This window comes from Rhamphochromis sp. 'chilingali', assembly GCF_963969265.1.
Source record: "Rhamphochromis sp. 'chilingali' genome assembly, chromosome: 10".
In the NCBI taxonomy this organism is placed as follows: Eukaryota; Metazoa; Chordata; class Actinopteri; order Cichliformes; family Cichlidae; genus Rhamphochromis; species Rhamphochromis sp. 'chilingali'.
In genome coordinates this window covers 28,529,520-28,552,474 of record NC_137937.1, presented here as the reverse complement: position 1 = coordinate 28,552,474, position 22,955 = coordinate 28,529,520, and the positions used below count along the sequence as shown (strand labels likewise).

General features: G+C 39.1%; 1 protein-coding gene across 1 annotated transcript; it reads right to left on the bottom strand.

Annotated features, from left to right (window-relative positions):
- Window positions 1-314: 314 nt before the first annotated feature.
- Window positions 315-22,480, bottom strand: LOC308404452 (tricarboxylate transport protein B, mitochondrial). Its single transcript, XM_080894515.1, has 9 exons — window positions 21,733-22,480; window positions 12,044-12,151; window positions 10,216-10,315; window positions 5,561-5,699; window positions 4,588-4,672; window positions 4,129-4,233; window positions 3,701-3,816; window positions 3,515-3,588; window positions 315-3,164 (listed from the first exon to the last, which is right to left on the bottom strand). Exons 1-9 carry the CDS (start codon window positions 21,842-21,844, stop codon window positions 3,050-3,052), a joined length of 954 nt encoding a protein of 317 aa, XP_080750641.1. The 5' UTR covers window positions 21,845-22,480; the 3' UTR covers window positions 315-3,049.
- Window positions 22,481-22,955: the final 475 nt, after the last annotated feature.

Here is a 22,955-nt window from a genome sequence, read left to right as displayed (position 1 = left end):
CTACTTCCTCATTCAAACTAAAAATTTCAAGTCATCTTCTGCAGAGAGCTGTGCATTCCTGAACCAGTGTTTTGAATAATGCGTGAGAGAGAGAGTAACGAAATGAGTAAGAAAGAGAGAGAGAGAAAGCATGGATAGTTACAGTTCACTGTACAGGCACAAGAGCCAAAACTAGAAGAACGAGTTCCTTGTTCGATTCCTCCCCTACCTGCCTGCCCCCCCCCCCCTTTGTCCTGATGTTATCTGCAGTGAGGAAAAGGGCAGAATAACAGTTAACGAGTGAGGAGGGCAACAAAAACAACCAGACTGCATGCTTCAATGTTTCAGATGTTTATTTTGATTTGTTTTCAAATCCCCCTACAACAAACAACTTTACATTAAAGCACAGACATTAAGTAAGGGACATTTATTGCACAAGCTTCATCAACATGACCCACACACACACGCACACAAACATACAATTCCATATACACAGCATTGGAATACACTGATTTATTATCACAGTATAATGTTCTCTTGGTTGTCTGGCAGTGGTGAACATGAGTACTTTGTCTGGCTGCGCAGAAAATACAGAATAATAATAATAATATTTTCATGAATATTAAATAAAAGACAATTTTGAGAATTACAATACTCGAACAGTGGTAACAACTAGAACAAGCAGACCCCTTGTTGTTATTATAAAAACATGTCCGGACCACACAGTTTTCTTGTATGATGATTAAAGAGCAGGTTAATTAAACATGAAATAAGCTATTGTCACACCTAAAAGGACAGAACAGGGTGAATGCCAGTCAAAAAACAACATTCATGAGTGTTTACAGAAACGTTAAAAATTAGGGTTTCTGGATTTGATGGCATGATGTTGGTTATGTAAACGTTAACCGCTTTAACCACCACAGAAATTACTGTCACCCTGGTGAAGCTGGATAATGCATGAGGATACTGGTCAAGATGTTTTCGCCAACAAACACACCCGCAAAAGGCACATGGAGTTCAACTTTCAATGAAACATGGCACTGAAACAGAATGACGCTGGAAACTGAACAAACTGATTTCCAACAATCATCCAAAAATTTGTATAAGAAACAATTACTGCCCAGAAAAAAAAAAGTCACCACCTGGAATGAAGCAAATAGTTAGCATCCTTCCATTGGACAGATAGTGAAGTTTCAGATGGCAATAGATTGAACCCTAATTGATGCAGTGAGTAATTTCTCTTTCTTAAAGAATCGTGTGATATCCTGTGGTCGTGAACTTGATTTAATGCCACTTCAGGAGGATAACAATTTAACTCTGGAGCATTGTAAAAAATAAATAAATAAAAGGCATTTCGTCTGATGAGGTCCCTGTTCCAGAGTCATTGGTGCACTGGGGTAAGAAAAGAGGCGGATGAAGTGATGCATACATCATGGCGAATGCCTCGCACGGGGGCAGTGTTATGATCTGAGCAGTTTGAGTTTCAGCAGCATTACTTGCCCAAATAATGACGTCAGCACATGACCTGAACATCCTCCAGGTTTTTTCAGTAATGTCTGTTTCTTTCCTGATAGCACGGTCAGATTCCAAGATGACAATGCCAGGATTTGTCAGGCTCATATTGTGAAAGAGCAGGTCAGGGAACACAAATCATTGTTTTCACACATGACTTGGCCGCAGACTCATTGAGAATCTTTGTGATGTTCACAGTGGCCTGACACTGCTATCATCAAGATCCTGGCAAAAAAAAATTAAAAATTAAACCAACCCTGGATAGAAATAAATGCTGTGATATTCCATAAGCTTATCAAAACCATGCCCTGATGATTGCATGCTGTTATCAAAGCTAAAGCCGGTCCAATAAAATATTAGAATTTGTAATTTTTTTTATTTATTTATTTTTTTTAATTTGGCCGAGCAGTGTATTTAGCAGGAAAAAATAAATAAATAAAATAAAAAGTAAAACTGTATCTAATGTAAACAGAACAAAAATCCACACTGGGTGGAGTCAGGTTGGTAAAATATGACCCAGTTAGAAGTGTTGTTTCCACTAAAAGCAAAATAGAAGCCCGATGTTACTTTGTCTAAACAACTCATTGTGTCTTGTAGACTCACAGTGATCTTAAAAAAAAAAAACAAAAAAAAAAAAAACCCAAACATTTATACACCCGATAAAGAAAAAAGAAAAAAAACAACAACAGTGTGGCACAGATTAACAGCAAATATTCTCTTAATTCTCTATTTAATAATTCACTTCCAAAAATTATGTATCTCACAGTACATAGTCATAATATTTACTATTCTCTTAAGATAATTAGGTTACTTTTGCTTTCTTCTGAACAGACTTTCATAACACAATAGGTTTGACATTTGGCACAGGATTTAAAATATATAATATTCTGTAAGTTATCAATAAATTAAATTGAATCTACACTGTATAAAAATACATGGCAGGTTATAAACCAATTTTATTTAAGGCCCAACTATGGAAGTTGCTGCAGCTTGTGTGACTGCAAACTGCAACCAGTTGCACTCTGGCTCCTCTGGACTTTTAGAAGAGACAGAAAGCAACGCAAACTCAAGAAAATCCAGCCGGATATCTGCATATTTGCAGTAAAACAGCTGTGAATGACTACATATAATGCTCTTCCCTGACAGAGGCTTACAGAGAAAGTAAACCAGATAACTTAAAATAAAGGTGCTGCTGCTGGCGATGCTATTGGCCAGTATTTTATCTATATATTTATAAACTGGTGATGCATCTTTAGAATAAAGGTTCTTTTTATTATTATTTAATTATCATTTATCTTTCTTTTTCTTCAATCTTGTCAGGGAATGTTGATGCTGAGCATCACTTACACCAGGTGTAGGTGACGCCAGGCCCCCTTTTCTTCTTTTGTCTCCGAGTATATTGACTTCCTGCTCTGCATACAACACTAATCTAAGTTCAGCTCTCTTTTTCACCCCTTCTGCTGTTGGTTTCATGACACAAAAGAGGCCTGCTGAAGTCAGATCTATGTCTGATGCTTGTGAAGGAGGAAGTTGCCACCTTCGTCGTATGTCCAACCACCTATTCTGTTTTCCAGACCATATTCAGAACCTTTACGACCTCCTCATAGATGATGAAAACTATGGCCACATCAAGACATACACGGCCAAGCCGGGGAACTGTTCCTTTATAGAACCTGTAGAGGGATAAAGAAAGAGGGAGGAGTATGTAAGACATTAATTGTTTAGGGTGGAGCCATATTTATCTGCGGTTAGGGTTATATTTTCCAGTATTTTGATTAGTTTTTGTTTTTTTTAATCATTTGGCACATTCTTATTCTTAAAGTGTTTAAGTTTAGATTTTTTCATTCAAGTTCTTTAGAGTAATAAACTAAAGCCAAAAAGCATTTCTTATACAGTGTTGACAGTAGAATCTGTGAAATAAAGAAAGACACATTGTTTTTTTAAAGCTGTGTTGTTTTAAATCAGCTGTGAAACCAACACTACAAGCCAAACCAAACGAAATAAAACATGGAGGTGTACTTACGCTGCCAACCCTTCGTATCTCAAGATCTTCATGGCACAGTCCAGCGTGCTTTTATATTTATGTGCTTCTAGACCCTTTAGAAAAAGCAGAAGAGCATTAGTACATCTGTCCACGGGTTGCAAGTTCGTATTTGAAAACACAAGTAAGAAAAAGCGTGTGATTTGTAGCATCTGTTGCATTATGTACCTGCATCCTTGTCTTGATGACATCTAGTGGAGTGTTTCCAAATACACTGGCTGCTCCTGCTGTGGCTCCAAAGAGTCCAGTCACCAGTGGATTTATTGCTTTGTTGGGGTTATCACCTTATGAATGTGACAGAGCAGTATGAAGGGTGGGGTTAGCTCTAAATCAGAGTTAGTTCTAAACTCATTAACATGAAGGATACTAATGTGCTAATTAATTTCACATCATAAATATTAAAAGAAATACTCTATATATATCAATCTCCACACACTGTATTATTACTATGCAAAACAGCCTTTGGAAACCCAACTGGGGTTCAAAGAACTGCACAATGACCTACAATAACCCTTCAGACCATTTGCAGAGTTGGTCTCTTTTTATTAAATATTGTTTATAGTAATAACAAACCAGCTGTACTCGTGTACACGCACCTTTGTACCAGTTCTTGAGAGAAGTCATCACGAAAAATCGAATAGCCTGGTTGGAGCCTTGCTTCAAGACTGTTGCAGTTAGACCCTGATATGTCCCTCTTAATCCTGTTCAACCCGGAAGCCAGAGGATAAGTTAATAAATCCTTCTTCAATTAAATTAGACAGCACATTGAATAGAAAAGAACCTGAATACCACAGTCCAATCCCAATTTCCAACTTAAGGGCTAAGAACTAAAAGCCTCACAATCTTAACTGACATCACATCTCAGTGTTTCAGTATGAGAGGCTGTAAATGTTGTTGGAGGGGGAGGGCAGGGGGGCAGTCTGTCTGATGATTTACACAATGATATGAGAGTGAATATTGTTGTTGATGCTTGACCAGGGTCAGTGTTTCCCAGTGCATTACCCTAACCAACCAGCAGATGTCAGGTGAATGTCATGCATGAAGCCCACGTTTACCTTGAGCCCTGATCATCTCTCTGACTCCGTGGAAGAATCCCTTGTATTTGGGGTTGGCTGATGTCTGGTCATGAATGAATTTAACCTTGGGAGATTAAAGACACAAAAATACAGACGATACATTTTACAGATGTGGGAGTGAAAACTGAAGAGGTTTAGTGTAGTTCTCTTACAAAGAATATTTCTCTAAAAAGGTTGGTAACTTTAACCTTCAGTCAGTGGTTTTCAACTAGTTTTACTTCATAAGCCGAAGACACAATATGATAAAAATCATGATGAGAATAATTTATAAGTCATTCTTAACAATTCTTCATAGACTCTGATAAAATTGTTGCTATATCAAACTGTATACAAGCCACAGCCTGCACAGAATGTGGCACACATTATTTTATCTCAGTAATCTTTTAATAATCGCTGGAATCCAAAATTGCAGCCGAAATAGCCGCAGTCTCTCACAGGGCTAAAACAGTGAAGCAGAACACCGCACCCTCTCACATCCACACAACCAAACCTGTCTTTGAGCTGTGGGAGGAAATCCTCACAGACACAGCGACACACATGCACACTCCCCACAGAAAGGCCCCAGCAGACAAAAATTACAACCAGAAACCTTATTGAGGTTTTTCAGGTGATGTGAGCTCTAACTGCTGCACCATCATGCTGCCCACTTTCTGAAAACGGTCACATTTAACAAACGGTCCATTTAGACAACAGATTATGAACATCCCAAGATGTCCATCTTTGCACTGAAGTCCCTCTAACATGAAGTGATTTTAAAATGCACAAATATCTCTTATCCCATTTAGTAAAATTTCATTATTTGCAGTTCATAATTTATAGATTATAATTCACAGTGGACCTACAAAGGCACCAAACTATTGCACTTTATCTAAGTTTTTATACATTTTCATACATTGACACTGTTGCTCTCTCTATATTTGAGGGTCAGCTCAGATGAGCTTCAGTAACACACCTTGACTGTTTCCATTGGGCAGACCACCAGAACAGCCTCCATGACCCCGGCTCCAAGCCCACACAGCAGGCCTTTGGTGCTGTCCAGTCGACCGGACTCATCCTTGGCGTGGTTACTGAGGAACTCAAACACCCCAAACCTAACAAGTAGGAAAAAAGCCAGCAAAGAATTATGGGAAATGTAGACATAGGAGTGTCTGAGAAAAACAGACTGAATAACAAAGTTAATCTCATTTAATAATTACTTGTGGGCAATCTTTGTGATTACACTGTGAACTGTGAAATAATTTCTTCTACAAATACTCAGATTATTTCAGTCTTTCACATGGCAACACTGCAAGTTCAAAGTTGATTTAAGAAATTAAACTACCCACTGTAGTCACGTTTGTTTTTACTAAAATTGAGTAAACTAAATAAATTCAAATAGATAGTAATACTGCAGGCAAAGGTAAGGGTTTTCATGTCTCAGTGAGCACAGATGAAATTAGAAAGCTTCTTCCAACTCAGATTTTTGGAGAAAGCAAACTGCTGTAACAGCCTAATGTGTTCAGGCGTTTTATTTTATCGTCCTGCATCCTCATTAAAGATGAACCAATAAACTGCAGAGTCTCAGTAACCAATGTGTGACCAGCAACAGCTGCCATGGAAGCCAGCCCAGCTACAGAGAGGTGTGGTTTGTGTTTCTCTGCAAATGGTGTGCCAGCAAGTCCTTTGCAAGAAAGGTTATTTATAGATGGAATTGAATTGTGGCGGCGGGAGGACACTGCCTGGTACATTTAGCAAAGAGGAGGGGGAGCACAGACATTAGGTCTTGATGAATGCTTTGTTTTCCTCTCTTTTCTCAGTCTGCTTGAACCATTTACCTGCTGTTGTAACAGGTCTAAAAAATAAAAAAAACTAGACTCGCTTCATCGGATTTTAGTTTTCTTCTCCATCTGCCGTTCTAACCAAGACTTACTTCTGCTCATTAACTCTCCACATCTGTTCCTGTCTCACTACTCGCACTGATTCAGATTGCTTTGAAAGACAGGCTCCCCACAATAAACTGAATCCTTAGCAGCACCTAACAGTACATAAACATAAATTCCTGTCTTTTCTCACACCATTTGCTGACTACAAACGCTGTTTTAGCTTAGGGCAAATTAAAAAATAAAGCTCTTCCGCACAGCATGCTAGAATGATGGCAGAGCACTTAATGACTAACCTTGTGAAACAAATGCTATTCATTAAAGTCTGCCGAGGAGAAATATGCTACTGTCAGGCTCTCTCCTTTGCCAATTTACTCTATAGCCTCTCCCCGACTCATTTAACAAGTGGACTAAACTTTACAGTCAGAATGTGACACATCGTTTGGCTGACATCCACAGTCACAGATGAGTCATCCTAGATAGTGGACTGCTGCCCAGTCTTCGTTAGGGGGTCGTTTTTATAGGGTCACTTTTTTCTGTCGAGAAGACGAAGGAAAGGAAAGGGAAGGGAGAAGAAAGAATGCTGATGCTGATATGGATGAAGAGCTAAGGAGAGACAAAGGTCAAAAGCTCTCTTGCATGTCCCTCTCTTACCTCCCTGACAACCTTCCAGCATACTCCATGGCACATGAGGGTGCACAGGCAATCAGTTAATGGAATGAGCGGGCTGGAAGAAAAGGAGTGATGGAAAAGACGAAGGGGAAAGAAGATGGAGGAAGTAAGAAAAAAAAAGGCAGGGGGTAGAAAAACTAAGCAGACCAAGCAGTGCTTAATAGAAAAGTGTCAAGGTATTCTCCATTAATCAAAACTAACTTTCCAAATCTCAGCAGTTTTTAATTTCTCATATTCATTTTTCTTTTTCTTTTTTTTTAACTCAAGTATTTATTTTCTGCAGTATTTTGAAGTCACTGGTTTTCCCTCTGATCCTTTTAAATATACAGCTTTTGCAGATTTAATTATACCTATAATAATCATTATTATTAGACATTTAAAGGGGTAAGAATCTTAAATGAAAAAGACCAAAAGACATGTAGACAATGGAGACAAAGGCATTTCATACACATTTCTGTATAAAATGTGACCACTTGTATGCAGTTTTAATTTTCAAAGTAGGCTGATCTCAAGAGCAGAAATAGAAGATGACCTTACCCATCACAAAAAGTCAAAATATCCTTATCAGTTTGTTTAGTCTCTTCTATTTCAGTAGCAAGTAGAAAAAGCATTTTTGAAGGACCATTTATATGTTTCAAATCTGCCTTTAATTTTGTCCTTTTTGTGATTTTATTAAGAATTTTTAATATTTTTTCTTTAGGGCTGACAAAGTATAAAAAAAGTTAAACAGCTGATTATAGTCAACAGCTAAATGGGTCACAAGCTTAAAAGATTCCTGGCCTAAATGTGTATACACCACAGAGAGCATGTTATACGAATGCTAATATGCAATGTGGCCATTTATAAAGATTTTTAAACTTCACTGCACAGTAGAAAGTGTCCAAAATCCATATATAAATGACATCATATTCCCTTATAACATTTCTATGGCAATAAACGGCTTTTCGCCACCCTGCCATATTCCCTCACAGAAAATTCTCCTTTGAGCTGAAACAAAACCATTCAGACTCACTCTTAAAATGATGCTAAAGGCTGATTGACACACACACACACAAACATATACACTGTGCATCAGCATAAACACACCCAAGTCTCCCTGTTTGTAACCCTATTGAGACCCTGTCGGAGTTTGAGTGGCATCTTTGCTCCGCCTGGCTGGGCCTGTCTCTCTATTGTACAGACACACGTTACCCTCCAGCATAACACACACACACACACACACACACACACACACACACACACACACACACACACACACTTAGTTTTTTGTTCTTCATTTTAATCGTTTCCCCTCTCTCTTTTCTTTATTTTGTGTGTGTATACGTATGTATGTAGAACCATCTTTATGAGGATCAGTTTGAGTTTTAGAACAATGGAGTGAGGACACAGTGAGGAAGTGAAGATTTTTCATTTTCCCACACCCCTTCAAAGGGCTGTTTGAGGGTTAATACTTTCACTTTCAATCTCTGTCAGTCTGCCCCAGGGCAGCTGTGGCTACAACTGTAGCTTGCCTTCACCAGTGTGTGAATGTGAGAATGAATGAATAGTGGTATTGTAAAGCGCTTTGAGGGGTCCCGAAAAGCACTATGTAAAATGCAATCCATTATCATTATTATTATTATTATGATAAAAGGTAAGAGTTAGGTTTTTATTGGGTAAGGCACTAGGGAGTGTAATATGTCCATAAATGTTCTCACAAAAATAGCTACACAAATATGTGTGTGTGTGTGTGTGTGTGTGTGTGTGTGTGTGTGTGTGTGTGTGTGTGTGTGTGTGTGTGTGTGTGTGTGTGTGTGTGTGTGTTCACACTTGTCTGAAGATAAATGTCACTGCTACAAAAGAATAACATAATTATACTGAATGCTAGTGTGGCATTTATGCCTTGCCTTGTGGGTAATGGACTAGAATAATTGGAGTGTGTGAGTTAATGGTTTCAGGTAGAAGGGTTCCTTTCATTCCACGTTCCTTCAGTGCATTTATATTTGTACATATGTACTCTCTACCAGTTTGTGATTATTAGAATATAAGCATGCGATCTAAGATTTTAATCAACAAAGTTAAAAGCAAAAACTTTTTTAGAAAGCTTTGAGTTCAAGTGTCATTTCTGTCTGATATCAAGAAAAATGTCAATGAGAAGAAAGACGGGAAAAAGCTTTAAAAAAATGACACATGGGTTAAATTAAAATGATTCTTATTTTATGTTCTTATTATTATTTATAGAATGATGCAAGCAATCTGAGGAAAGGGTGTATCCCATACATAGCATAAAAGCTGGGTGTAGCTTCTAGGTCTAAAAAAATGAAGCCACTGAGCAAGTAACTTAAACCTCCATTCTATCTAATAGACAGCAGGGGTGATTCCTCACGTTGCAGGTTACTGTTGTATAGAAGTCTATGGGAAAACAGCCCTCAGCTCAGTTGCTCTGTAACCTCAGTAAACACTTTCCTGATGAATTTATGAGCTCAGTCTTTTGTTTCAGAAATGAAGATAGTCTCACTATGCTGTCAATCCACCCTTTGCTCGTCAGGTACTTTCAAAACACCATGACGAAAATGCTCTACCCTAGACCTCAAAACAGGACTTTCATAACAAATGGTCACCATGGCTACCTCTGCCTTTAATGCTGTGTACATGCTCAGTTAATTAACAAAGTGAAGGTATCTAAAATGTGTCCTCTAAAACAATTCCTTCACACTAACTGCTGTGTCATGTGAAAATAGATCTGCTGACCACACATCCTCCTAAAGACAATCAAAAAAGTTTTTTTTTAAAACAAACAAACAAAAAAACTGATTTTATACAATGATGATGAGGAAGAAAGGAGAACTAAGAGGGGCAGAAGGAGGAGGAGTATATACAGCATCACTGCGATTCCATTTTTGATTCCATTTTCTTACACCGTAACAAAGTAGAAGTGCAGTAAATCTGCAAGCAGCATTTACTGTGTTGTGACTGTGGACATTGCTCTTTACGTCAGCCATATTTTAACTTAATAAACTGAGAATATTACATCACAAATTATGCTCAAGCAAATGTATTTACCTTGCACATGACAGACCTCTGCTTTATAACATACCTGACAGCAGATTTGGGTATGGATCCATACAGCAGAGAGCTGAGACCTCTGTACAGCCCTTTGATACCGTGACTCTGTACTGTCTGTTTCACACAGTCACCTAAAGCAGGTACACAAGCAGCAAATATTATAGAATGAACATGATATGCATATTTGCATACAACACAGTTTGCTTTCTAATTTTCAAATATAAAAATTCTACAATTTGTCTGTTTTTCAGGCTGAGTGCATTAACCCTTTAGAGAATACACCAATACACTTGTCATTTACACCTCAATCATCAACATCACAAAAGAGCATGTAGCAACAGTAATTAAATATAACATATATATGCCACAGATAGGCTGAACCTCAGCTGATATTTTCACAAAATCTGGTGTTTTACTTTAAGCTTTTTCCTGGCTCTTGGCTGCATCAGTCCAGCAATCAAAGTTCTCCAATGAAGCCAACTGAACAAGAAAAGCAGCAGCTGTCTTGAGTGCTCATTAGCACGGTCTCCAATCCTCAAATCCTCAAATGATATCCACAGATCTTGGGTGTGTTTGTGTACACTCGTATGCATGGATGGCGAGTGTGCATTGGTCTGATCTAAGTCATATAAACAAGCACAGTGACAGCCTGCCAGAATCACTAATGTACCTGGGGATGATGGGTAATTAGATAATGAGCTCCCGAGAGTGTTGCTTTTATTGGATTATTGTATGTTTTTTTTTATCATTGTTTATGCTCTCTTGCTGCAGAAATACTGTTTATTTTATTAGGTTTTGCTGAAAATTTGAATAAAAGTAATAAAGAATACTGTTTTTGAGCCTGTAGTAGATGTCTGCCACCAGATTAAATCCTGCACTCCCTGGTCACTTCATTAGGTACACCATGCTAGTGTTTTGACTTGCTCAAATGCCACGAATAGAGTTATGCTTCCAATTTTATAAATATTAACAAAAGCTTAACAGATTCAATAATAAACATAATGTCTGTAAGTACATATCATTGGTGTAAAGCAGTCCATTGATGGGTTGATGAAATGTGTTGCATGTAAAAAAACAAAAATTAAAATGATAACGCAACCAAAAAGAACCAGACAGGATGACATGGGCCGTGCATGCACTGTGGTCATAAAAGGACAGACATGGCCAGGCTGTTTTATGTAAAGCGTTCCATCATCTTTTGTCAACTACCCTAGATTAATCCCAGAAAGTTGATTTTGTGCATCTGGATGTTGAAACTGAAGAAGCCACTTGGATGACTGACGAAGAGTAACAGAATCAACTTTCTGGGATTTCCTTGCCTGGATGATTGAGCATGCATCGAGACATTTTTATCCCATATTAAATTCACATTGTAATTCGTGAGTCTGTTTTCCCCCAATTGAGTTATTGCTATCACTTCCTGTTTTATTCTGATCGTTACTCTTTTTCAGTGTGTAGTGTTTAGTTGTCTTTCTCCTCCTTATTTTCACCTGTCTCTCAATACCCTGCTGTGTCCACATATGCTAATTACCCTCATATTTCTGTTACTGCCCCTGTGTGTCTAACAGTTTTTGAAGTGCTATGAGTTTTGAGTTCCTCTAATCAGCCTAAATAAACGTTTGCCTTCTGTTTACATCTGCCTGCTGATGAGTCTGTCCTCTTCTCTCATAATTCATGTGACTCTTGGTTTGAACTTCAGGAGGTTGGCCATATTTACATGCTCAAATGCACTGAGCTGCTGCTATGTGATTAGCTAATTAGATGTTCACATTAATGTGTGACTGAACAAGCATATCCAATGAAGTGGCTGGTGAATGAATTCCACTCATTTTACACTATTCCACTCACTGCATACAAACCTATTCCTCTATATTTTGGTGGATTGGCCTTCTCATCCAGCTGTAACTGGGTCTTGACATACTCTGTGGGAAAGGTGATGCAGATCTCTATGCCACCTGCGATTCCACCTGGAAACACAAAAGAAATCAGACCCAATCATCATTCATTCAGAGAACATACAAGAACTGCCACAGACAAAAGTGGCACCAATTTAAAAGTGAACACTGAAGAAAGAAAACCAGCTGCTGTGTCTGTTTGGGTGCAGCCTTACTTAGACTGCTGCTCCCCTTAAGAATTACAAGGTACGCCATTACATCATGGATCATTACAGTGACTCCACAAATGGCTCTCCCTCCATAAACATTAAAAGCGCTGCTGTAGAGGGAGGAAGAGTAACGAGCTGGGCAAAAATGAATCAACTGTTCCTGTCTCAATGAAGAATGAATAAACTAGAAGGAGGTTGTGCAAGAAAATTCAGCTGCCACTTACACGTTTGACTATTTTCTTTACCTAAAGCATTAAATGAGTGTTTGGAGAAAGAAAAATAGGCAGAAAGAAAGCAAGAAAAGGGTGATTCTTAAGTGATTCTTGCAGGGTTTGGCCTGAAACCAGCCAAAGACAGTGAGTTACTGCAAGTAGATGAGGACAAGTGTTCAAAGCCAAAGAATAACACAGATGAGTCACAAGGAAAGGAGGAGGGATGGAGAGACGGTTGACATTATTAAATTATCCACGGCCTACAGGGAGGGGTTCCATTACCGAGGCCGAGACCCTCCATTAACTCAATGACACAGATGAACACACATGAACAGCGTGCACGAGAGGCACAAGCAAGTCACAGGTTTACACAGACACTTACAGAAATTAGTGCTTGAAAAAAAAAATCTAATCAGAAATGAGAAACCTCTTACAGTAACACATCTAAATTTGAGCAAAGACCAAAACAATTTCCCCAAAGACCACAGGAATCCAACACAGTGAAAATCAAATCATCTCACTCAAAGTGAAGTACTGACGTCATACAAAGTGCAGGAAATGGACATTTTAAAATCAATATTGGGTGTGACGACCATTTGCCTTTAAAACAGCATCAACTTTTAGCATTAGTTGACTCACTCGTGCTGGGACACCAGGAAAATGTGAACAAAAGAAAGCATGTATTTTCACCACTATTTTTGACAACAAAATACATTTTAAGAATGCAAAATCATGACGTTTTCACGTTGATATATTGACCATAACAATGAGTAACATGAGGGTCCCCGTAATCAGATTCTGTAAATATGGGAGAAATATTTAGTGGGGAAACCTTCCTGGTTTCCAGTCTAGTTTCTAGCCTTTAGTTCAAGTACTATTCACCATTTATGTGCATGCTGTTGACCTTTGAGCTTCAAGTAGGTGCCTCTTAAAGAAAAACTTAGCAGCACATGTACTTTTTTCACAAACTTTGTGGTGTTTATGTTTCATTGAATCTACTCTTACATCCACATTTGCCTGGTACATGTCACTGAACCTTAAAAAAATAAAAGTAGACTGCAAGGTATCATCAACGTGTGCAGCAACATTGCACATGAGCCTAGGACTTCCAAGAAGCCCAGTCAGTCGTGGCTGATCTTGGCCCTTTTTCTGAGGAGCTCACGTTGCTTCTGTTTGACTTCAGACACAGTATACCAACACAAATGGCAAAGACTAAACCTTATCTGCCTCGGCTGCCACTGGCCTTTTAAATGACACACTAACTTTATAATAATCCTACTTTATTCTGGACTTCTACATTTTTAGTAAGTTTTCATGTTTCACTTGTTGTTTATTTAAGACTGCGTACTTGAAACCCTCTGTGCGACTTCTTCTGACTGTACAACAAATTGCCCATTAAGGTAGATAAAGGCACGTTTGGTCCTTGAATGTTTAATCCACCAACTATGAGTTAAACTTTTTATTAGCTTTAATATTTTATGTGCTTTTATAAACAATGACCCGGAAACAGGTGATTGTTAATTAACTTTTCAGCAACATATTTCATTATTAGCAATTTTCCATTTAGCTGCCCTTGATTCTCAGGAGTCTGCTAAGCCGAATGCCAATGTAGCTGCCCATGCTAAACCAAATTCTAACCTCATCTCTAAAATCAAGCATGACAAACTGTCCTCAGATCTGAAAGCCAAACACAAGATCACCACACACAGACAGACATACATTTTAATCAGGAGGCTCGTGAGCTGTAATGCTGCTAATCCTGCTGGAGTAGTAAGTAATCGTACGCCAGCTGAGGTGTAACAGAAATCACATGAGCTTTACAATACTCCATTCAGCGACATCCATCCTGATCCAGGATCAGTGGCCCAGTGTGTCTTGGATAGAAGACTAAACAATCAACATTATTCTTCTGCTTTGTGCCAAGACGTCTCTGCATGTAAAACCAACCAGCACTCACTCAGAACACAGCGACTCAGCAGCAGAGACAAACACAAGATCAATCCTCATCAGACACAGCGCCTGCGGAGGAGAAGCTGCCCGTTTGTCTCCTAGTCCATTTTGCAGCATATACCCAGTACTGAGGCACACACGTGCCTCTACACACATTTACAGATGACACCCTAAATGACTCCTGTGAGCTGCCAAAACTGGGATACATGAGAAAAATGGCCATTAATCTTTATCTTCCCGGGCTCGCTCTCCCTCTCCTGCTCTTAATTTTTCTCTCGGCAGCACCTTCCTTCCTCTCTCCTCATCCCCCCACTACTCTTCTTCACTCTGTGTCATAAAATTGATGCATCGATATGGATTTCTGACACTTAATATTACAAGAAAGAAAATTGAAAAGAGTAAGCTGAACCCAGAAGAGGGTAAAAAAAAAAAAAAAAAAAAAAAAAAAAAATGGAGTCCCTGATACAAATATGCTTCTACAGACTGTTAAAAACTTAGACTAAACAGCAGTTTATTAAATCAGACACAGATGTGCCATTTCAAGGTAACACTGTCACTCTCTGGGCAGAGAAGATAAATTTATAACTTAATCAACACCTCTCCGATTTCACAGATGGGCCCTGCACAGTTGAATGCCTGCATAGCCAAAAATGTGTGAGACATAAATCTCAGAATTATATGCATATGAGGCAAGAATACACTTTTGTAACACTTTCAGGATTTCCCTGAAACTTTGGATCCTGGTTGCAGGAATCTCCTTCCATTCAGCTACACCGGTGCTGTGACTAGGCTCAATCAGCCATCTGGTTTCAAATTCATTCCAAATTAATTAATTCACACCAAATTAGAACTAGACCACAAACCAGACCAGACAGCCACCTGGTGCTGAAACATTTGCACATTTATAATTATTACAGCAATCCGCCCAGACACTGTTAGCTATACAGTTACCTTTTGCTTTCTTGCATTTTAGTTTTCCTGGTGTTGAAAAAAATAAGGATACAGTGTGTTATGTTGTGTGTTTTGCTCATCCAAGGTTGCATTTAAATGAATTTAAAACCTGAGATGTACCAATTTTTTTTTTTTTTATTTCCTGATATTTACAATCTTAGAATTGAAAGGCAGTTTTCTTTTTTCACATGACTATGTATAAAAATCCTTACCAAAACACAGTCTGTTCACAATTATAGACGATAAAGAAAAGGGTTGCATCCATAGAAATGAAAAGATGGAATAGTTAAGGAAGGTTTCTTTTATATAAGAAATGTTGGCACACCCAAAGAGGTTTTGTGCTTTTTCCCCCCAGAGGGAAATCACCAAGATTGTAGTACAAATTTTTTCAGACATTTTGACAAGCGAACATCATTTCACTTGCAGAAATAATAAGATTTCTGTTAATTAATGTAGCACAGGCCTGCTATCTTTATTATATGTGGTACAATAGTGCTCAGTCACCTCCAAAGGTCCATTTAAGCCAGGAGAAACCCTTTAGGTGCTTATTGACTTATCGCTTAAATGACCCACCATTTCAACTCCACCTACTTTTGAACTCATTCTTTATGTACACATTGACCAACTGAGATTAACGAATGAAAAATCCACACATACACAAATTGACGTCCATTGTTTGTAGTACAGAGAGACACAGAGGAAGCCAGGTGAGAAGACAGCCAGGCAGCCAGCTGACAGGGAAGAGCAGCTTCTGAAATCCTGTCCTGTCTGCTATGGTGACTAATGAGCACCCAGCACATCTGGTGCACTAAAAAAAAAAAAAAAAAAAAAGAAGAAGGAAAAAAAAAAAAACAACTTCCTTTTTAGTTAGGAAGACCTGGCAATGTGGCATGTTTTACATATATGGGAAGTACCGTTTCTATCGGTATTTATATTTTTTTCACTAGCAGTATAGGGTTAGCTCTTCAGCCTGCTGCACTAAATCACTGATGCAGTAAAAGTTAAAGACAATAGAACACACCCAAAATAATCTGTGTCGGTCTGTGTGTTTTGCATCAAAATGTATTATTAATTCGGATGTTCTTCATCAGGATGGTTATCGGTTACTTCCAATTCTCTGGTGGGGAGAAAACACGGGAAAGAGTCTGAGGGAAAGATGTTCTTACGGTCAAATCTCCAGTCAACATGAAGAACGTAGCCAGAGGACTGATGCACTTCAAACAGGAGGTGTCATATTAGTAGTGCTGCGATATTTCTGTTTGACTTGCGCAAAAGATGAAAAGAATAATTCATCTGACGTCTGGCCTTTTAGGCTTCCTCTGTCCTGGATAACACTCTGTAATTCTCCACTGATGCTTAATTATATGAGGGGGATGTTGATTAATTTTACATAGGAGTCGATTCAACTGCCTAGAACCCTGCAGCATGAAGGCTGTACTCTTCTTTACATGAGCAGAGCAACTACGCACAGGTTGTTGTGACAAGCTGTACATCTGGAGACAAGGCTGAATTTGTATTAGTTATGTATTTATGTTGAATGACAACCAACTTTCAGCATCGGTTAAAGTAACGTTTGCAACAGTGTCAAAAAGGCATTAGGTTGTCTACGATGAAACAACTTCTCAACCAATCTTTGACCTCAGGAAACAGCTTCCTGATGAGTTTATGCTCTCACTTGTTTGATACAACACAATGCATGGCCCCAAATGGAGACAGAAAGGGGGATTGAAGGGGACGATCTTGGCTGTCTTTACATAGACTGCTAATTTCCTGCTGTATAAATGTTCTGTACTCTCTGATTTCTCAGTGATTCCCAGCCTTCATCTGTGATCCCTGGCCCCAATGTAGCTTTGATACTGAACTAATGGCTTTAAAATGGAAAGCAGTGTCAGAACAGCTTTGTCACTCTTTCATACAGAGTCTATGTTTACAACACATTTAGATCGTGTGTGTTCTGGCATCTTTACGCTCATTGTTTTATTTTATTGCTCTCTTTAGTGTGCCTTCCAGATGCAGGCAGCTATTTTTAAAAGCCCTGTACACAGCAAAGGACCAAGAGCAGACAAAAGTTATAGGTATCTCCACATACTGGAAAATTTTGCCACTAAGAGCCGGATATTTCCCTCAGGACCTGTCTGAGGAAATAGGATATGAAGGCCTTTAAATTATTGTTTTGAGCTAGCCATTTTTCATCAGGGTATTTTTGAACCCAACACATTAGTTGTAAATTAATTACCCTGCTATAATTAATATATCATATTTAACTTTGACACAAATTTATAGCAGCTTCATGTTGATGCTGAGTGATCTCTTTTTTTTTTTTTTTTTTTAACAATGTGGTACTAAATCAGATCTGCAAAAAAAATCAGAAACACAATGGCAAAAACAAAACGTGTAATATTAAGCTGACATTAAACTGGCGCTCTGTATTTTAAATTATTGCAATCTTTTTTCTGTGATGTTTATTCGCGTGAGCGGGAGTGCAAGCTGTTACAGTGGGGTGGCTGGGGGCTGAACAGACGAGTGCACTGTGAATTATTGTCTCGCCTCCTGGTACTCAGGGTCTGCAAGCAGCAACCACAATGGATGGGAGGGGACACTGTGTGTCGCCTGTGACGCGAGGAAACGGGGAGTAAGCCACAGTTTGATGAGCCCTCTGAGCCTGAGAGCAGACAGCCACTCAGAAACCTTAACTGGCTGCCCCGAGGCTGGAGCGAGAGTGATGGAGGAGAGGAGAAGAAAGGGGGAAAGGAGGAAATGTGATATTAAAACTATCAGAGAAATACCCAATCTATCTAGGAAAGCAAGAAAAAAAAAACTTCCTCATTCTTACTGCGGCTCTGAGTCCGCTTCGCCAGTACAAAAAGGTTATTAATAAAAGCTACAACAGCACATGAAATCACAACAGCCTGTAAACCAGGACCAGAGAGGCATTTAGATCGCTCTCTCCCTGAGGCTTCACACAGATAAAATTCTCCCTCCTGTCGTGTCTCAACTTCAGTCATCACCAGTGGCTGTGGAGAGAGGAGCTGAACAAACCAATGGGAGCAGAAAAGAGCTCAAAGAAAAGAAAAGAAAAAAAATAAATAAATACCCCGCTTCTCTCAACCAGACTATGCGGGCTCGCTAAGCCATTAAGCTTTGACCTTCTGCTTCTTGCTTTGTCTTCTTTTGAGCCTTTGGCCATTTATGTGAGTGACTTTCTCTGTGTACACAGACATACTGTTAACCAAGAAGGATACAAAGTAGCATTAGCATGGCAGAAAACCAAAAAGAAAACCTAGTTAGGACTGTTTAAACTATTATCTTTCCTTTTGGTATCTCACGTCAGAATCACACATTTTATATCTACTGCTGAGTCATCCTGTGACGCTCTGATGCACCTTCATTTCTAAACTGTAGACAGAGAATGATAAGTCGCTGGTTTCTACACAGGATGCACAAAGTTGAGACAGAATGCAACTGTGCGGCTGTTGCAAAACTAGACAGACAGGCCTGACTTGAGCTAAACAGCTAAGGGAGCAGGGTACAACACTGGGCCATATCCAGTCAATCAGGCTGCACAGGAGTGATGGGGGAAGGCAAAGATCTCACCACGACCTCTTTTCCATTTCTATGCAGCTGACAGGACATGAGATTTTTTTCCTCCTCCTCTTACTCCACCTCCCACCCTAACACAAAATCTTACACTATTTGGCTGTTTTTGAATTGACAGCTTCATTAGTCAGACTAGTGACACGATTCAAACTGATATAAATTAGCTTTAATGTGCACAGGAAAAAAATACCTAAATAGCCTTAAATGTGAATCAGAGGTTCCCAGTTCCCAGTTCCAAAATAGTTGGGGAGCTGTGTAATATCTATTTATTTATTTATAAGTGACTTATGTATGTATGTATGTATATATATGTATATATTGTACTATTCTTAGTTAGCGTATTGTCTGTCTTGTCTTAATGTTGGTTTAAAATGGAGCACTGTAACAAAAAATAATTTCCCCCAGGGATCAATAAAGTATTCTGATTCTGATTCTGATATACAAAAAATACACAAAATGCAATGGTTTGCAAATCTCATTACCATATTAAACCCATAGTTTATTCATGGTAGAACATGAAAAAAGGTTTAAACTTACCATTTTAAGAAGAAACTAAGGTCATTTTGAATTTGATGGCAGCAACACATCCCCAAAAAAGTTGAGACAGTGCCAAATGCTCCAAAAGTTCTAAACTGATAAAAGGTCTGGACTGCAGGACTGCCCGCAGTTCAGCACCCAGGCTCTTCTAATATGAAGCCATGCTACTGTAATAGATCCAGTACAAGATTTAGCATCGTCTTGATGAAATTTGTATGTATGACCCCACGAAAGGGTATGTGGATGTGTCAATACCATTGCTAATACCTCTCAATGGTATTGATTCCTCTAATCAGAGAACAGTTTTCCACTTGTCCCCAGAGAAGACATAGCGTTTGTGGACCATGATCACATATAGCTTCTTCTTCTGCACGAAAGACCTTTAGGCGCCATTTGTGTTCACAGATAATGATTTCTGGAAGTGTTCCTGAGCTCATGAAGATCACAGGCACCCTCAGATTTTCGGCCTCGTCCCTTTCACACAGATTTCCCCAGATTCCCAGGATCTTCTAATAAGCACTGTAGATGACGAGATAATCAAATTCTTCACAGTTTTATATTACTCTGAAATTGTTACACAATTTCTAAGATACTCTTTTTTTTTAATCCAGTCTTTTACTGGCCTGTTGTTAATTACTGCAAAATGTTTCTCCAGCTATTTCTTTGTATTGTCACTTAATTTACCAGCCTTTTGTGTAGCCAGTCACAACTTTTTGGAGGTGTGTTGCTTACATAAAGTTCAAAACGAGCTAATATTTTTCACAACATTCTAAGATATCTCATATTAAAGCTTTAACGTGTTTTCTATGTTCTACATTAACATTGCATTCTGTTCTTATTTACAATTTACACAATATCCCAACATTTTTGGAACTGAGGTTGTAACTTATCACATTTATATTTATTTAAAGTATTTAAAAAAAAAAACAGCAGCTGGTGTTTTTAAATCTACAATCAAAAAGAATTCCTTCAGAACTATAAAACATTCAGTATGCGACAACTGCAGCAGCTCAGGGTTGAAAAATCAGTGTGAGTGCTGCCAAATATCAGCATGTAGCCTTAATACAGGAGCACCTCAGAGAGGCTTTTCATCAGCCGGAGCTGCTGCAGCCTGATCATCATCACACAGGGAGGTCGAGGGGTTTTGGAGGGGAGGGGGCAAAAGGAGACAACTCGGTACAACTCAAGTCTTGTTGAATAGTAAGTTCACCAGTTGATCTAGATATCAGTTGTTTGGAGATAATCAACCATTAATGGCCTTTTTTAAATTAGATGTTAAACCATAACTCCCAAAAAACTCAACATTGATTGATAAACCATTCAAATAATTGTCAGTTGCAAGTATTGAGTTAAAAAAAAATGACAGAATACATACAAAAGTAAAAAAATATGTGTAAATTTCTGAGTGCAAAACCTCAGGTGATGAGATCTGCTTAAAACGCCCCCCAAAAAGAGCAAAATGTAAATATGTACAGTTTCAAGAAGACTAGTGGTGTACTTTAATGAAGAACATACAGCCTGAAGCCATCTCTTGTGCTCTGATGGCCCACTGCACAAACCCGAGACTCTAAATGGCTCAAGTGTGCGTGGACGACTGCCCACTGCGCATTATGTTAAGTGCAGTGAAGGTGATCTTTAGATAAGTAGGATAAAAATCAAGTCAGTGCAGTGGGTCAAACTGACCTAACCATGACAGCACAGATGGATTTGATAGCACAGAAACACCGAAGAATAAAATCCTCCTTTTGTAGAAGATTCAAGCAGCACCAGATTAGAGTGGCTTAAGACATACAGGCTATAACTTTGTTTAAAGATCGTTTCCTTCAATCTTACGCTCTACTGCCTAAACTGAAGCTGGGACACATTAGTGCAACTCCACTTACTCACGTCCATGCAAGAAAACGTGTGACGTGTCATTTAAAAGGAAAGCTTTTATCGGAAATACAAACCAGTGTGGTACTCCTTTGGCTCATAATAACTTCTTCTAATCCCAACATAGTGACATTTCTGCAAACTGTAGCGCGTCTTTGCTCGCTGACTTTTTTAAACCTCCCTGGCTTCTGACTCGACAAAGTTTTGCTTCATAGCACAGCCAAGTAGAAAGAAAGAGGCGTGGATGCTTTCTTGAACTGTGACTAACACTAGAGTGGCATTGTGTCCATGTGAGACTTTTCCGTGTGGATTGTGATGCGCTTACCTGCCAGAATCGCTTTTCCCGGATGAGTTAATTTCGCTTTCCCAGCCGGTGCCGCTGCCGCCAGACACCGCGGTCTGTGAAAGGGGCTGATAAAAGTGCCTTTACCCTGCATAGTTACCAGATTAAACGCAGTAAAATTCTAAAAACAAAGCTTCCAGTCTAGTGTGGCTCGCAGTTTTTTCTTTTAGTTTTTGGTTTTTTTTTTTCTTTTCCAAATAGAGTATAGTAGCGCAACACCTGGGCGCCTTCAGTCTGAAGAGCTTTCCTGGATTCAGGTGGAGACTCCGGCGGATCTCTGTGTTGACAGTGGGCGGATACTGGAACTGTCAAGGAAGTTGGGATCTTCTATATCCAATAAATGTTATCTGTAACCATGGAAACCCCGTGTCACGACGATAGTACGTAAGAGAGCAAAGCAAGCCGGAAGCACAGAAAGGGGCGGATAAAGACTTGTGTCCGTGTATCCTGCTGAACTTTATAATGTCCAATTAAAGCGAATGAACTTCAACATCCGCCGAGCGGTCAGTGAACGTTACACCGGGTGTGTAGCTGTAGCTGTAAGAGCGCAAAGTGAGAGACCGGCCACTTTTCCCCCACACACAACAGCGAAAAAGGGCGGGGCACAGCCTCGCCTCACTGTTTTCCTCCAAACAGATGATTACAGCTGAGCGAGGAAAACAGAAATAGGCTAAATGAGTCCTTTGTTATTGTCTGCTGTGAAAATGGTGAGCATTTTTGACTTCGCCGGCTAGTTACAGGTCCAGATAGTCCAACCACACCCTCTCCAAACAAAGAGGCTCGGAGGCACAGACAGAAACCATCAGTCAGATAAATGACAGCTCGGTTACCAAAATGTCAGAGTCCAGCGGAGGATGGAAATTACAGTGTAGCAAAAAATGGATGTAAACCATGTTTAAAGGTGAAACTCCATACCCTCTTTTGCAAAACAACAAAACAGGGAGGGGAAGAGCCCTCCAGAGCAGTTAGGTTTTCCTGTTTTCCTCCATTTTTAAATCGGTTTAGTGTAAGTTACCTTTCAGAGTAGGTTCGTCCATTTTTGTATTTTTTAAAGCTTATGTTTTGTGTTAGTCTCTCCTTTTTGGATGTGACTAAGCAGTTCAGAATAAACACTTTGAAGGTATTTACAGTGAACAAGCACGCGCACCAGTGCCTCTGCGAGCGTGCTGTGTTGATGAGAAGTAAACACATTTCCACTCATGCAT